Source organism: Scyliorhinus torazame, chromosome 30, assembly GCF_047496885.1.
Source record: "Scyliorhinus torazame isolate Kashiwa2021f chromosome 30, sScyTor2.1, whole genome shotgun sequence".
In the NCBI taxonomy this organism is placed as follows: Eukaryota; Metazoa; Chordata; class Chondrichthyes; order Carcharhiniformes; family Scyliorhinidae; genus Scyliorhinus; species Scyliorhinus torazame.
In genome coordinates, this window is record NC_092736.1 from 29,595,978 (window position 1) to 29,612,133 (window position 16,156).

At 49.2% G+C, this 16,156-nt stretch overlaps 1 protein-coding gene across 3 annotated transcripts in view; it reads right to left on the reverse strand.

The window, feature by feature from the left end:
* Positions 1-16,156, reverse strand: part of malt3 (MALT paracaspase 3) — a 178,608-nt gene that overhangs the window by 95,726 nt on the left and 66,726 nt on the right. The window contains exons 3-5 of one of the 3 annotated variants that reach the window (XM_072493082.1): positions 7,519-7,651; positions 4,034-4,209; positions 1,191-1,290 (exon numbers count right to left, since the gene is read on the reverse strand). In XM_072493082.1, coding sequence (XP_072349183.1) covers positions 1,191-1,290; positions 4,034-4,209; positions 7,519-7,651 — 409 coding nt within the window. Of the gene's footprint in view, positions 1-1,190; positions 1,291-4,033; positions 4,213-7,518; positions 7,652-16,156 lie in introns of all 3 variants that reach the window. The other 2 variants (XM_072493081.1, XM_072493083.1) reach the window with 2 other exon arrangements.

Consider the following 16,156-nt stretch of genomic DNA (forward strand, 5'->3'; position numbering starts at 1 on the left):
AAGCCCTGGTTGCCGGAACGGAGGATCCTGCTGCCGGTGGGGTGCGCTACGCTGGAAAATGGGGCTGGCGGGACGGAGAACCCGCCCATAGTTTTTGCTTCAGATGGTGGTTTCCAGCACCTTACTCCTCCTCAAAACTTGCTTTCAGTTCCTGGCTTTTATTGTGAATTCCTCCAGGTCTCTGGAGTTCCAGAAGTACAGCACTGGCAAGCTTTCTGGAGGGACATAGTAAGTCCTGGCCTTTGTTTGTAGCCTGTAATTGCTCGCCTTTGGGTAGATTCATTCACGTTCTCTGCAAGTTTAGAAATATACTCACAGTTCTTTTGGAGAAACTGCAGAGGAAAGAGAGAGAGAGAGAGAGAGAGAGAGTTGCAGGAATTTCTCTCTGGGCTGCCAGGATCAACCTGACCCTCCTCGGGACTCTGAAAATCAATCCACTGGGATAGGAGCTAATCACCACCTGTTACCTGGCAGAGTGCGGCCTTTTGGACCAATTCATTGGCCACCAGCCAATCAATCAATCTCAGTCTGATCTCAGTCTACCCTCTGATTCTAGTTTCTCTGCTGTTTGGCCTTTCACACCTTTTGTCCTCTCTGGGGACTGCCATTAGCACTCTTTCCCCTGGGTTTCTGTGGCCATTAGCACTCTTTCCCCTGAGTTTCTGTGGCCATTAGCACTCTTTCCCCTGGGTTTCTGTGGCCATTAGCACCCGGTTTCCCTGGGTTTCTGTGGCTATGACTCATCTTTCATTCTCACTCCACAGTATAAATATTTCCCACTTTCGCTGTCTGTTAGCTTTGACAAAGAGTCATCGGACTCGAAACGTTAGCTATTTTCTCTCCCTACAGATGCTGCCAGACCTGCTGAGATTTTCCAGCATTTTCTCTTTGGTTTCAGATTCCAGCAGCCGCAGTAATTTGCTTTTAATCGAACTCAGTCCCCGCCCCAAATCATTCTCTGGTGCCGACAAATCTGAAGCTCCTGGTTAGACCAGTAGAGGGCTCTCTTCCTGTAACTTCTGAATCCTGCCTTAAAGACACATGTCCATTAATCACCCATGGATCAAATATAATCACGGCATCATAAAAGAAAGGAGAAATAAGGGAATAAACAGGAAGGACCCTTACAAGGTGCGGTAAATTCCATACATTTCTGTGACCGTTAGCGACAATGCCACTCCAGTATTTACCTACGCTCACATCAGCCGCAGAGCTCCAGCACTCCTGTTGCCGATCATTGGCAACGGAACACAAGTACGTCCCATGGTGTCTCATCTCAACCGTGGATATCTAGGCACAAAGAAAACCAAACGTTTAATCATACATCCGACTCAACCACAGCATCTAACTAGCCACAGTTCAGTGATCACACCTCTGCAGGTTCAATTCCCAGTGAGGATATCTGTTGATGTCCATGTGGAGGGTGCGGGCCAACAGGTAACGGTGGCACCAAATGCTCAGTTTCCTCGGGCAGCCTTTTTTACAATTTCTAATAACTAGTAGGCAGACGTAGAAAGGGCGACGGGAATGGATGGAAGGCGAAGATTAAGCTTCTCGGAGCACAGAAACAGGAGCCGGCCATTCGGCCCCTCAAGCCTGTCATATTATTCAGGGACGGATTCTCCGGCCTCCCAGCCGCGTGTTTCTCAGCAGCGGAAGGCGGCGCGACGTTCGCTGGAGGCGGGGTTCTCCATTGACGCCACCCCACGGTGCCGGGAAACCCACGGGCGGGGGTGTATTGCCGGCGGGACTGGAGAATCCCACCACCAGCGAACGTCCTGAGAATTCCGGCCTCGATATTTCAAAAAATTATTTTCTTCCCCGCGTGGGATCTGGGTGTCACCGGCAACCCCAGCCGTTGCCACACAGCCCTAATTGCCCTTGAACTGAGTGCCTTGCTTGGCCATTTCAGTGAGCAGCGAAGAGTCAACAATGTTCCCGATGGATCTGGAGTCACATGTAGACCAGGCCAGGCAAGGATGGCAGATTTCCTTCATTAGTGAACCAGATGGGGTTTTACAACAATAGACCATAGTTTCATGGTCATTACTGAGACTAGCGCTTTCATTACAGATTTATTAATTCCTAGCATTTAAATGCCACCAGCTTCCATGGTGGGATTTGCACCCACGTCCCTAGGGCATTAACCTGGGCCTCTGGATTGTTAGCCCGGCCGTCATCCCCTTCGCATCTTAGAAGTTCATGGCTGAGGTATCGTAACTCTGTCTGCCTCAGATCCATTTCCCTCAATAATCTATCAATTCCAAATTGTGGGCGGCACAGTGGTTAGCACGGCTGCTTCACAGCTCCAGGGTCCCAGGTTCGATTCTGGCTTGGGTCACTGTCTGTGTGGAGTCTGCACGTCCTCCCAGTGTGTGCGTGGGTTTCCCCCGGGTGCTCCGGTTTGCTCCCACAGTCCAAAGATGTGCAGGTTAGGTGGATTGGTCAAGCTAAAATTGCCCTTAATGTCTAAAATTGACTTTAGTGTTGGGTGGGGTTGCTGGGTTGTGGGCATAGGGTGGAGGTGTCGGATTGGGTAGGGTGCTCTTTCAAAGAGCCGGTGCAGACTCGATGGGCCGAATGGCCTCCTTCTGCACTGGAAATTCTATGATCTATGATAGGTGGATTGGCCGTGCTAAATTGCTGATAGTTTCCAGAGATGTGCAGGTTAGTTGGGATTACGGGGATAGGTCAGGGGTGGGGGCCGAGGTAGGGTGCTCTTTTAGGGGGGTTGGGTAGACTCGATGGGCCGAATGGCCTCCTTCTGCACTGTAGGGATTACATAGAACATAGAAAATACAGCACAGAACAGGCCCTTCGGCCCACGATGTTGTGTCAAACCTTTGTCCTAGATTAATCATAGATTATCATTGAATTTACAGTGCAGAAGGAGGCCATTAGGCCCTTTGAGTCTGCACCGGCTCTTGGAAAGAGCACCCTACCCAAACTCAACACCTCCACCCAACACCAAGGGCAATTTTGGACACTAAGGGCAATTTATCATGGCCAATCCACCTAACCTGCACATCCCTGGACGGTGGGAGGAAACCGGATTCTATGAACATTTTCAAATGACACCCCAGCTGGACAGCATTTTAAAGCAGAGAGTTTCAGATTTCCACCCTTTCGGTGCCACAGAACTTGTGTATATTCAGCTTGCTTTTTATTCGGCCAATTCCTCAAGGAGTCTGGCCATAAGCTGCACCCCACTCTGTGCTTTTTAAAATCTCTGAGTGCATTAAACATCCTGGAGTGTGTTGTTGTGGAGGGTGGGGGAACAGATTGGGGAATGCCACCACATTGTGCTGCTCATTTGGAGACCGGAGTAGACAAAATGGGCAAAATGTCCTCCTTCTGCGTCGCAACAATTCTGTGAAGTTCAGCCCCCATTTGGAGTATTGTGAGCAGTTTTGGGCCCCGTATCTAAGGAAGGATGTGCTGGCCTTGGAAAGGGTCCAGAGGAGGCTCACAAGAATGGACCCTGGAATGAAGAGCTTGTCGTATGAGGAGCGGTTGAGGACTCTGGTTCTGTACTCGTTGGGAGTTTAGAAGGAATTTCTTCAGCCAGAGGGTGGTGAATCTGCAAAACTCATTGCCGTCGAAGGTTGTGGTCAAGTCACTGAGAGTCTTGAAGACAGAGATGTATAGGTTCTTGATTAATAAGGGGACCAGAAGTTATGGGGAGAAGGCAGGAGAATGGTGGGGTTGGGTTCCCGGGGATAGTGTGGAGGTGTGGGCTTAAGTAGGGTGCTCTTTCCAAGAGCCAGTGCAGACTCGATGGGCCGAATGGCCTCCTTCTGCACTGTAAATTCTATGATAATCTATGATGGGAAGGATATGCTGACCTTGAAGAAGGAGTGCAGTGTGGATTTCCCAGAATGATGCCTTTGCTGCTCCAAGGGCTACGCTACAAGGAGACAATATACAAACTAGGGTTTTATTGCCTGGAATTTAGCAGGTTAAGCAGTAATTTCACCCAAGTTTTCCAGCAATCAATTTGGCATCCATTTGGCATAAATCCGTTTTAACTTACCACCAATTCCGCTTTCGTTTGGTGAGGTAACGGAATGCCATTTCTGTGCCACTGGTATTTCGGGGCAGGAATCCCGAATGCGACACACCTCAAGGACGCTCGTTGGCCAACTTTGACCCTCAAGGGTTCAGGCTGCAGTCCAATCACCGGCTCTCCCTGCCATCTGCGAGGTAAGGCTGCTATCAGGGTACACAAAACAACGCTTAGAAAGAAGGGCAAAATGCCATGGGTGCTGAATAAACGCACAGATCCTGGAGTTGCCGCATGAAAACAGTCAACTTTTCCTATTGTTTTCCAAATAACGGAGGTGGCACAATGTAGTCAGACAGAGGAGACTCCAATATGGCTGGGGAAGATGAAGAATCAGCTTATTGTGGGTCTGTACTCATTTGAGTTTAGAATGATGAGGGGGGGGGGGATCTTATTGAAACATACAGGATACTGCGAGGCCTGGATAGAGTGGACGTGGTGAGGATGTTTCCACTTGTAGAAAATACTAGAACCCGAGGGCACAGCCTCAGATTAAACGGACGATCCTTTAAAACAGAGATGAGGAGGAATTTCTTCAGCCAGAGGGTGGTGGATCATAGAACATAGAACATAGAAAAATACAGCACAGAACAGGCCCTTCGGCCCACGATGTTGTGTCGAACCTTTGTCCTAGATTAATCATAGATTATCATTGAATTTACAGTGCAGAAGGAGGCCATTCGGCCCTTTGAGTCTGCACCGGCTCTTGGAAAGAGCACCCTACCCAAACTCAACACTTCCACCCAACACCAAGGGCAATTTGGACATTAAGGGCAATTTATCATTGGCCAATTCACCTAACCCGCACATCTTTGGACTGTGGGAGGAAACCGGAGCACCCGGAGGAAACCCACGCAGACACGGGGAGAACGTGCAGACTCCGCACAGACAGTGGCCCAAGCCGGAATCGAACCTGGGACCCTGGAGCTGTGAAGCAATTGTGCTATCCACAATGCTACCGTGCTGCCCTTGAGAACAAATAAATCTACACTATCATTTTACTGTAATCCATGTACCTATCCAATAGCTGCTTGAAGGTCCCTAATGTTTCTGACTCAACTACTTCCACAGGCAGTGCATTCCATGCCCCCACTACTCTCTGGGTAAAGAACCTACCTCTGATATCCCTCCTATATCTTCCACCTTTCACCTTAAATTTATGTCCCCTTGTAATGGTTTGTTCCACCCGGGGAAAAAGTCTCTGACTGTCTACTCTATCTATTCCCCTGATCATCTTATAAACCTCTATCAAGTCGCCCCTCATCCTTCTCCGTTCTAATGAGAAAAGGCCTAGCACCCTCAACCTTTCCTCGTAAGACCTACTCTCCATTCCAGGCAACATCCTGGTAAATCTTCTTTGCACCTTTTCCAAAGCTTCCACATCCTTCCTAAAATGAGGCGACCAGAACTGTACACAGAACTCCAAATGTGGCCTTACCAAAGTTTTGTACAGCTGCATCATCGCCTCACGGCTCTTAAATTCAATCCCTCTGTTAATGAACGCGAGCACACCATAGGCCTTCTTCACAGCTCTATCCACTTGAGTGGCAACTTTCAAAGATGTATGAACATAGACCCCAAGATCTCTCTGCTCCTCCACATTGCCAAGAACTCTACCGTTAACCCTGTATTCCGCATTCATATTTGTCCTTCCAAAATGGACAACCTCACACTTTTCAGGGTTAAACTCCATCTGCCACTTCTCAGCCCAGCTCTGCATCCTATCTATGTCTCTTTGCAGCCGACAACAGCCCTCCTTACTATCCACAACTCCACCAATCTTCGTAGCGTCTGCAAATTTACTGACCCACCCTTCAACTCCCTCATCCAAGTCATTAATGAAAATCACAAACAGCAGAGGACCCAGAACTGATCCCTGCGGTACGCCACTGGTAACTGGGATCCAGGCTGAATATTTGCCATCCACCACCACTCTCTGACTTCTATCGGTTAGCCAGTTCGTTATCCAACTGGCCAAATTTCCCACTATCCCATGCCTCCTTACTTTGTGCAGAAGCCTACCATGGGGAACTTTATCAAATGCCTTACTAAAATCCATGTACACTACATCCACTGCTTTACCTTCATCCACATGCTTGGTCACCTCCTCAAAGAATTCAATAAGATTTGTAAGGCAAGACCTACCCCTCACAAATCCGTGCTGACTATCCCTAATCAAGCAGTGTCTTTCCAGATGCTCAGAAATCCTATCCTTCAGTACCCTTTCCATTACTTTGCCTACCACCGAAGTAAGACTAACTGGCCTGTAATTCCCAGGGTTATCCCTAGTCCCTTTTTTGAACAAGGGCACGACATTCGCCACTCTCCAATCCCCTGGTACCACCCCTGTTGACAGTGAGGACGAAAAGATCATTGCCAACGGCTCTGCAATTTCATCTCTTGCTTCCCATAGAATCCTTGGATATATCCTGTCAGGCTGAATCTGTGGAACTCTTTGCCGCAGAAGGCTGTGGAGGCCAAATCACTGAGTGTCTTTAAGACAGAGATAGATAGGTTCTCGATTAATAAGGGGATCAGGGGTTATGGGGAGAAGGCAGGAGAATGGGGACGAGAAAATATCAGCCATGATTGAATGGCGGAGCAGACTCGATGGGCCGAGTGGCCTAATTCTGCTCCTATGTTTTATGGTCTAATATGCCGCAAGGAACATACAGGGTGGGAATGATTATCGTCCCTGTGATGCTCACCGAGTACGAGCTCTCCCGTTGATGGATGGGGGATCTCCAAAACTAAGGCACCGAACTTAGAGATAGGGCAGCACGGTAGCACAGTGGCTAGCACTGTGGCTTCACAGCTCCAGGGTCCCGGGTTTGATTCCCGGCCTGGGTGACTGTCTGTGCGGCGTCTGCACATCCTCCCCATGTGTGCGTGGGTTTCCTCTGGGTGCTCCGGTTTCCTCCCATAGCCCAAAGATGTTCGGGTTAGATGGACTGGTCATGATAAATTGCCCTTAGTGTCCCAAAAAAGGTAAGGTAAGGTGGGGTAACGGGGAGAGGGTGGAAGTGTGGACTTAGGTCAGGTGCTCTTTGCAAGGGCCGGTGCAGACGCGATGGGCCAACTGGCCTCCTTCAGCACCGTAAATTCTGTGATTCTGTGACCAGGAAAGGAACTCGGGATGTGTAAACACCCCGATCGTAAATAAATACACGGTCTTTATTTTACTCGTTGAAGACTCCTTATTAAAATAGGACAAATGGAAGGGGAGATACCCCAATCTTCACAAACCTCCGGGCCGTTAGTCCTTGGGCAACACTGGCGAAGACCACCCTCCATTTGGGAGAAAAGGCAATTGAGCGCCCCCCTCAAAATCAGAAGCGAAGCAAACAATCGCTCGAGCCACGCGAAGCCGGAGCGGTAACAAATGTCCCCCCACGCTTCATGAAGCAGCCGCTAATTCCTTCCCGATAACCAATTGTAAATGAAGGAGACATTACCAGATTTGATATAATGAACTTTGACCTTTGCCCACTCGCTGAACACACAGCGGTTCTGCTGATCATTCACGCGGCACACGTAGATCCCACTCCTCTCATTCACCAGCAGCGCCGACTGGGCGGCCCCGGCGATCTGTAACCAAGGGGGGGAAAAGCGGCTTAAAAATAGGCAAAGCACTTCAAAAGACCAACTCTCACCAACATCAACGGGGTGCTGCCATCAATCACTTCCTTCCCTGCCCATTCCCAAGGCGGCCGAGGAGAACGACAATTTAACCCAAGGTTTCTCATTGAAACGTACAGGATACTGAGACCTGGACAGAGTGGACGAGGAGAAGGCGTTTCCACTGGGAGGAGAGACTAGAACCCAAGGGCACAGCCTCCGACTAAAGGGACGATCCTTTAAAACTGAGATGAGGAGGAATTTCTTCAGCCAGAGGGTGGTGAATCTGTGGAACTCTTTGCCGCAGAAGGCTGTGGAGGCGAATTCACTGAGTGTCTTTAAGACAGAGGTAGATAGGTTCTTGATCAATAAGGGGATCAGGGTTATGGGGAGAAGGCAGCAGAATGGGGATGAGAAAATATCAGCCATGATTGAATGGCGGAGCAGACTCGATGGGCCGAGTGGCCTAATTCTGCTCCTATGTCTTATGCTCCTCAAATTTAGAGGGGGGGGGGGGGGGGGGGGGGGGGGCTCACAGACAGAATTTGACAGAGTTATTAAGCAAGTGGCAACTTGCATTTATCGAGCGCTTTTTGATGCAATCAGAACATCCCAAGACCCTTCACAGGAGGACGATCGAATCAATTTTTGATACAGAGCCAAATACTAAATATTGGGATGGGTGACCCAAAACCTTGGTCGAGCGGTTGGCCATTTAAGGAGCGACCTCAACGAGCGAGAGGGTTTAGGGAGAACATTCCAGCGCTCACGGCGTTGGCAACTGTCAGCACGGGCACCCAATGGTGAAGCGATTGTCGTCCCATCTCTATTAACAAAATAAGGTGAGCCTGCCTTCTCATGAGGCAGGAACAAACGTACCACCACAAGCAAAAGCCAGGAGTTACGAGAAGATCAACCCTTGCTGTAGATGCTGCCATGCCTTCAAGAACAGCGCCACTTTGAAATATGCCCACGACATGTTACCAGCGTGCACTGCAGTCTTCCTGGCGGAGACGGATGTTCAACTGGGACTGGAATAGGTTGAATCGAGTTCACAGCAACGTTTGGAGGATGCAGGATCTGTACGGAGAGGGATTGGAGCAGCTTTCTCATTTGATCGGGGGTTTGGGGGTGGGGGTTGCAGGGAAGAGTACATCACCTTCTCTTGAAAGGAAGCACTCAAATTGTCAAACTCGATGGATTTGGGAACGATTTATTTTTAGGTCATTAATGCCTACATTTTCAAATGCATGAAGATAGCGTTGCTAAGTAGCTGCTCAAGTGGACACCGGTCCCTTTTTAAAACAATATTTCTTTACTCTCCTCCTTTTTTGCATTTTCTCCCAAATTTACATCCACCAACAATAAACAATAATCAGTAACAAATATGCCAATCTCCATATCAATTACAACGATCCCATCCTCCCACCAAACCCCAAACATTAGCCCGCATGTTCACATTAACAACTGACAAAAAGGAATCCGGAATCACCCATAGTCACCATCAACACCCATCTGCCCCCCCGCCCCCCCCCCCAACCCTCCCACCCCCCCAACTAATGTTCGATGTTATCCAGTTCTTGAAAGCGCATAATGAATAATGCCCATGAATTGCAGAACCCCTCCATCCTTCCCCTCAGTTCAAACTTAACCATCAAAGAGTCAAGAATTCCAACAGGTCCCCCCGCCACACCAGGGCACAGGGTGGAGGTTGCTCTCCAACCTATCAGGATTCGCCTTCGGGCGATCAACGAGGCGAAGGCTACAACATCTTCCTCCGCACCCGTTTCCAACCCCGGCTGGTCCAACAACCCGAATATGGCCTCCCGGGGGCCCGGGTTCAGTTTCACATGCACCACTTTAGAAATTATCCTAAAAACCTCCTTCCAATAATCCTCCAGCTTTGGACAGGACCAAAACATATGAACGTGATTAGCGGGGCCTCCCCCGCAACGTTCACACACATCTTCTACTCCTTCAAAGAATCGGCTCATCCTCGCCCTCGTGAGGTGTGCTCTGTATACCACCTTCAGCTGTAACAGCCCCAACCTCGGCCACGAGGTGGAGGCGTTCACTCTCCGGAGCACTTCACACCAGACCCCCTCCTCCATATCCTCTCCCAACTCTTCCTCTCATTTTGCTTTGATCCCTTCCAGTGGTGCCTTCTCCTCTTCCAAAATAGCTCCGTAAACCGCCGACACTACCCCCTTCTCCAGTCCCCCTGTCGTCAGCACCTCCCCCAGCAATGTGGAGGCCGGCTCCACCGGGAAGCTCTGTATCTCCTTTCCGGCAAAATTTCGGACCTGCTTATATCTAAACATTTCCTCCTACTCCAGCCCACACTTCGCTTCCAGCTCCTTCAATCCTGCAAACTGACCCCCAAGAAACAAATCCTTCAGAATCTTAATTCCCTTCTCCTCCCATTTCTGAAAACTTCCATCCCACCTCCCTGGCTCAAATCTGTGGTTCTCCCGAATCGGCATTTCCCTTGACCCTGCCACCAACCCGAAGAGTTGGCGAAACTGCCTCCAAATTCTCAATGAAGCTATTATTACCGGACTCCCTGAGTACCTCCCAGGGGCTATCGGGAGCGGTGCTGTTGCTAGTGCCTTCAACACCGGTTCCTTTTAAGACAACCACAAACAGAGCAAGCTTTAACCGGAATCTCTCCTGTAACTATTCACCTCAGAGGAATGTTGCGGCAGCTGGGAGCCAAGACACATCTAATCAGGCTAACTTTGGAAAGGCAAGGTCATGACACAAAATATATACAAATGGGAGAGTGGAAGATGTTGTTGAGGGGTGCTGGTGGTGGGGGGTTGGCGGTGGTGGGCGGATTTTTACAACCACTGGATGCCTGACAGCACAATTGTTGAAGGAACACCACTGTTGGAATGTAGGAACCAGAGGCCCAGGGCTTTGTAGAACCAGTTTTAAAATGGTGGGCGGGATCCAATTCCGGGATTGAAGCTCCCATTTTCCGGGTGCTCCCAGTTCTCACCCTGCACTCCTGACAAAGCCGGCTCCGGTGCGATTGGGGGGGGGTGGGGGGTAGGCATCTCCCAGTTCCACCGCAATTTCCGTGGCACGGTGGTGTCAGGAGACAGAGTCTGCATTTGGAAATCTTTGAAAAGGCGACTTCACAAAAAGGTCGGACCCCTGTCCACGGCCCCCTCCGTTCCAGCTCATTGCCTCGTCATTGCCCCCATGCCAACTCACGGGTGCCCCACGCCAACCCAAGATGCTTCCATGCCCATTCCTCCAGTGATGCGGAGATGCCGGCGTTAGACTGGGGTGGGCACAGTAAGAAGTCTTACAACACCAGGTTAAAGTCCAACAGGTTTGCTTCGACTGGGGAAGGAGCCGTGCTCCGAAAGCTAGTGATTCCAAACAAACCTGTTGGACTTTAACCTGGTGTTGTAAGACTTCTTACCATTCCTCCAGCGTACACAATGCACAGAGCCAGTGAGGCACATAGTAATAATGACATGTACTGAACTGCTTGGGATTGGGTCGAGGGTGGGGGACGGGACGGGGGGGGGGGGGGGGGGTGGACGACTGCTATTCCTACAATTAATAAAAGGGCCAATCAGACAGACCATTAAAGTAACAATATCGGAGGTTTCAAACACTTCACTTCTCCTAATCTTGTACAAATAAGCTTTGAGACATTGATAAAGAGAAATAAACCTTTTATGAGTCTGGGCTCCCGGCCAAACCAAGCGTGCACGAGGTCACCCAGTCCGACTGGAGAGTTCCCCTCCTTTCCTGGAATTCTAAAAGGACATCTTAGTCGGGGTCGTTCCAACAATCGAGGAGAATTGTTGATGGGCGTGGGTGGGCATGAGTTGCAATGGAGGTGGCATGGGGAGTGGGTGGGTCGGGGGGGGGGGGGGGTTCAGGAGGTGAGCGCTGGAGGGTCGAACAGCCTGTAATAGAACTCGGTAATAGAACACTCCGCCGCTCCTGTGGCCCGCTACACGCCTCTTCCAGGGTTGGCGGTCTGGACTCTGTACAGCACCCACCTCCAAAGCAACAGCTGCCACATTCAGGGGCCTTTTTTACCTAGGCAGGTACGGCAAGTCGGGAACCGAAAATCTGGCCCCGTGCCCCCAATCTGCACACAGCAAACTCCCACAAACATCAGTACAATATAGACGAGCCAATCTGTTTTTGTGATGTTGACTGAGGTTTAAATGTTGATCTTGGCACCAGGTCTTTCATATCCACCAGATAGAGCCGAGGCCTTCCTCAATGTCTTATCTGAAAGACGGTGTAATGATATGTATATAGGCATGCCAGTGAAGGGTTAATTATTACATCTCAGTGTAACTCAAACACTAGGGGGCAAAACACCAGTTCCCAGTATAAATATCAGACCTCAGGGAATGTAGGGTAGTTAGTGGAGAGTTAGCAGAGGAACGGGATTGATCACAGCTCAAGGACTAGTTTAGATTAGAGAGAAGTAGCACGAGGACATCATTAGTTAATACTGGATTATAGACTACTGTTTAACAGACTCAATCTTACTTTAATAACAGTTATAGCTCTGTATAGTGTGCAAACTCTATTTAACTAAATCGTTATTCAATAAAATCAGTTTTTCTTCAAGTTAGAGATTGATGGTTTCTTTATCATCAACCCATCAGACCATTCTGGATCACAAAGCAAAGAGTAACGATATATTACCCCAAAGTGTAATATAACAGGCGATACCTCAGCACTCCCACGGTAGTGCCGTGCAGTGCCCACCTTGTCCTCAAGCTCTGGAGCGAGACTTGAACCTGAAACTTCGTGACTCAGATTCTACCCACTGAAGCCGCAGCGGGCAATCTGATAAAGGCAGAGATAGCGGGAGATTATGTCTAAGTGTCGTGTGTGCGTGTGAGGGTGAAAGTGAGAGGGTATTTCTGAGGGAAAACCTGACATTTTGGTTGCACACTCTGATGATGAGCGCGGGGGGGGGGGGGGGGGTGCTCACCAGTAAAAGGGAAGGTGCAGAGTTGAGTGGTTTAGCGAGGAAGGTGACTAACTGAAACAGAGGTAGAAAACAAAAGTGCAGAACCATTTAAATTAAAATTTAGGCTTAAAAGTGAGGGAGGGAAGTTGAAGAATCTTAGTTTCAGTGCTACCTGGACAGAATTTCTGGTTCTTCGCTTTCCTGAGAATTCATAATCACCAAAATGTCCTCTTTAACCTCGACTCACAAAGATTTTTTTGCTCTTTCTTTAACGGCGGCACAGTGGTTAGCACTGATACCTCACAGCACCAGGGACCCGGGTTCAATTCCGGCCTCGGGTCACTGTCTGTGTGGAGTCTGCACGTTCTCCTCGGGTCTGAGTGGGTTTCCTCCGGGTGCTCCGGTTTCCTCGCACAGTCCAAAGATGTGCAGGTTAGGTGGGGTTGCGGTGATAGGGCGGGGGAGTGGGCCTAGGGGGAGTGGGCCTAGGGGGAGTGGGCCTAGGGGGAGTGGGCCTAGCGTACTCTTTCAGAGGTTCGGCACAGACTCGATGGACTGAATGGCCTCTTTCTGCACGGTAGGGATTCTATGATTCAAACCTTTTTAATCAGTAAATCATACGAGATCTGTCGCTTTGATTTTAACCCCCCGCACCCAGCGAGACCAGGATATGCGAGTCAAAGTATAGGTGGCATGGTGCTCCCTGGGTCCAGGCAGATCACAGATCACGTGCCATTTTAACAGGAGTATAATCCAGTGTCCGAGGGCGCTTGACAGGTAAGGGTGTCATGGACCTTCCGAATCGCGGTCCGACGACCTTTCAGATCTCAATGGCTTTTTAGGGATTGGTGGCATCCAAGGTTGGAACTTTGGGGAGTTATTACCACAGCACCCCAGCACTGACCAATAGGCCCAACAAGACAGGGGCCTCGGGATCCCACCGATAGAAAGAGTCTCCCCTGCCTCGAGCGTCAACGATGCTTCCCCTCCCCCTTCACTCCTGACTAACCCTTACGAAGGAGCTCACATGGGTCCACATCAGTCGGGTTCTGCCACTCCTGCCTGCTGATAACACCGCAGACGTTCGGGTGAGTCAGAGCTGACCTATTTAAATGAGGGGTAACCTGGGTCCGACAGTGAGTCCAACAGGCGGGAGTTAAAAACATTGCCTTGGTGTATGTTTTGTAATGTTTGCCTCTTGCACTCAACTCACTACGGAACTAAAAAAACAACTTTTAATTGCTTGAATACCACTACACTGATAACAGGTTTCTGGTTTTTCAGTTCCTTGTGTGATTAAGACCGATAATTCGCAACTGAGTCATGCAGTATTTAAACTGGGATGATATTGAAATACTCAAAGGGCTTATTGAAGTAACTGATTCAGTCAGGGGCTTGGAAACGACGAACATGCCCCTCGTTACAAATCAAAGTGCTAAAACCTGCACATTCACACCTATCTTTTAGCTGGGGGGTTAGCGAAGTCAGTTCTGAGCAAAGGCAAGGCTGTATTGTGAAGCTATTGTCACCTCAACTCCAGCCCAAAGGGATTCCATCGGGATAATCTCAAAACCACAAGTTTTATTAAAATAAATGCAGGATCAGTTTCTGATGACACCTTGCTATCTTTCAAAACTGAAATTGCTGGATGGAGTTATGAGGTACCCTCTTCGTTGCTCTGACCATTAATAAATAATGGGAGGAGATAATTTTTCTGGATTTGCTGAGATCTATGGGCACCACGGTAGCACAATGGTTAGCACTGTTGCCTCACAGCGCCAGGGACCCAGGCTCGATTCCCGGCTTGGGTCACTGTCTGTGCGGAGTCTGCACGTTCTCCCCGTGTCTGCGTGGGTTTCCTCCGGGTGCTCCGGTTTCCTCCCACAAGTCCCCAAAGACGTGCTTGTTGGGTGAATTGGACATTCTGAATTCTCCCTCTGCCTACCCGAACAGGCGCCGGAATGTGGCGACGAGGGGGCGTTTCACAGTAACTTCATTGCCGTGTTAATGTAAGCCTACTTGTGACACTAATATTATCATAACAGGAAAAAGGAAAGGAACATCCTGCATTTATGTAGCACCTTTCACATCCTCAGATTGTCCCATTGCTTTACAGAAAATTGATTACTTTTGAAGTTGGGTGGGAGGGTGAGCTGTGAGGAGGCTGCAGAGATGCTTCAGTGGGATTTGGACAGGCTGAGTGAGTGCTTACATGCACGTCAGATGCAGTAAAATGTGGATAAATGTGAGGTTATCCACTCTGGTAGCAAAAATAGGAAGTCAGATTATTATTTGAATGGGTGTAAATTGAGAGAGGCGGATACTCAGCGAGACCTTGGTGGCCTCGTGCATCTTCTGAGGAAGGATGTTCTTGCTATGGAGGGAGTGCAGCGAAGGTTTACCAGGCTGACTCCCGGGATGGCGGGACTGACGTACGAGGAGAGATTAAATCAATTTGGAGTTCAGAAGAGTGAGAGGGGATCTCATAGAAACTTACAAAATTCTAACAGGATTTGACAGGGTTGATTCAGAAAGAATGTCCCCGATGGTGGGGGAGTCCAGAACTAGGGGTCATAGTTTGAGGATAAGGGGTAAACCTTTTAGGACTGAGGTGAGGGGAAATTTCTTCACCCAGAGAGCGGGGAATCTGTGGAATTCACTCCCACAGAAAGTAGTTGAGGCCAAAACATTGCAATTTCAAGAAGGAAGTATTAGCTCTCGGGGCTAAAGGGATCAAGGGGTATGGGGGGGGAAGGCGGGATCAGGGTATTAAACTTGATGATCGGCTATGATCATAATGAATGGTGGAGCAGGCTCGAAGGGCCGAATGGCCTCCTCCTGCTTCTATTTTCTATGTAAGTTTCTATAGATGAAGCGCTGTCACCTACATGATGCGGGGAACACATACGCCAATTTGTGCACAGCATGATTCCACACATGGCAAAGACGACATCATCTGTTCCTTGAGAGATTGGTTGAGAGATTAAAAGACACCAGCTGAACATTCGCAGATGAACATTGTTCTGTCAGACCCTTTCTGGCCACCTGACGTGGCAGAGTGGGCCTTGCCCCACTGTCTTCCCTGAAGGATGACATCCCTGACACTGCAGTATTGCTGCAGTATTGCACTTGATTGTCACAGCGAAGTTGGGCGGAGCGGACATGTTTGTGTGCTATATCTCCAATTTAATGGATAGCCTCAATAAGCAGGTGATCGGAGGGCTTTTTCGGTCAATGTCAAGTTCTGAGTTTATAATCTAGAGCATGTCCTCCAAAGATCCACAAGGAGAGAACTTGCAATATCGCTCCTTGACCCGCCTCAGGATGCCCAAAGTGAATTAAAGCTAGAGTAATTATAACGTTGACTCTGTTGTCTGCTGTTCGGAGGGAACCACCCATTTAATGTCTCCCTCTTCACAGGAAAGCTACATCGCTGGCAAAGCTTACTCCAAAGACAGTAGGCTCTGCGAGGCCTTGTGATTTAAGTGAGAGGAGAGCAAGGGTTCCTGACAAGG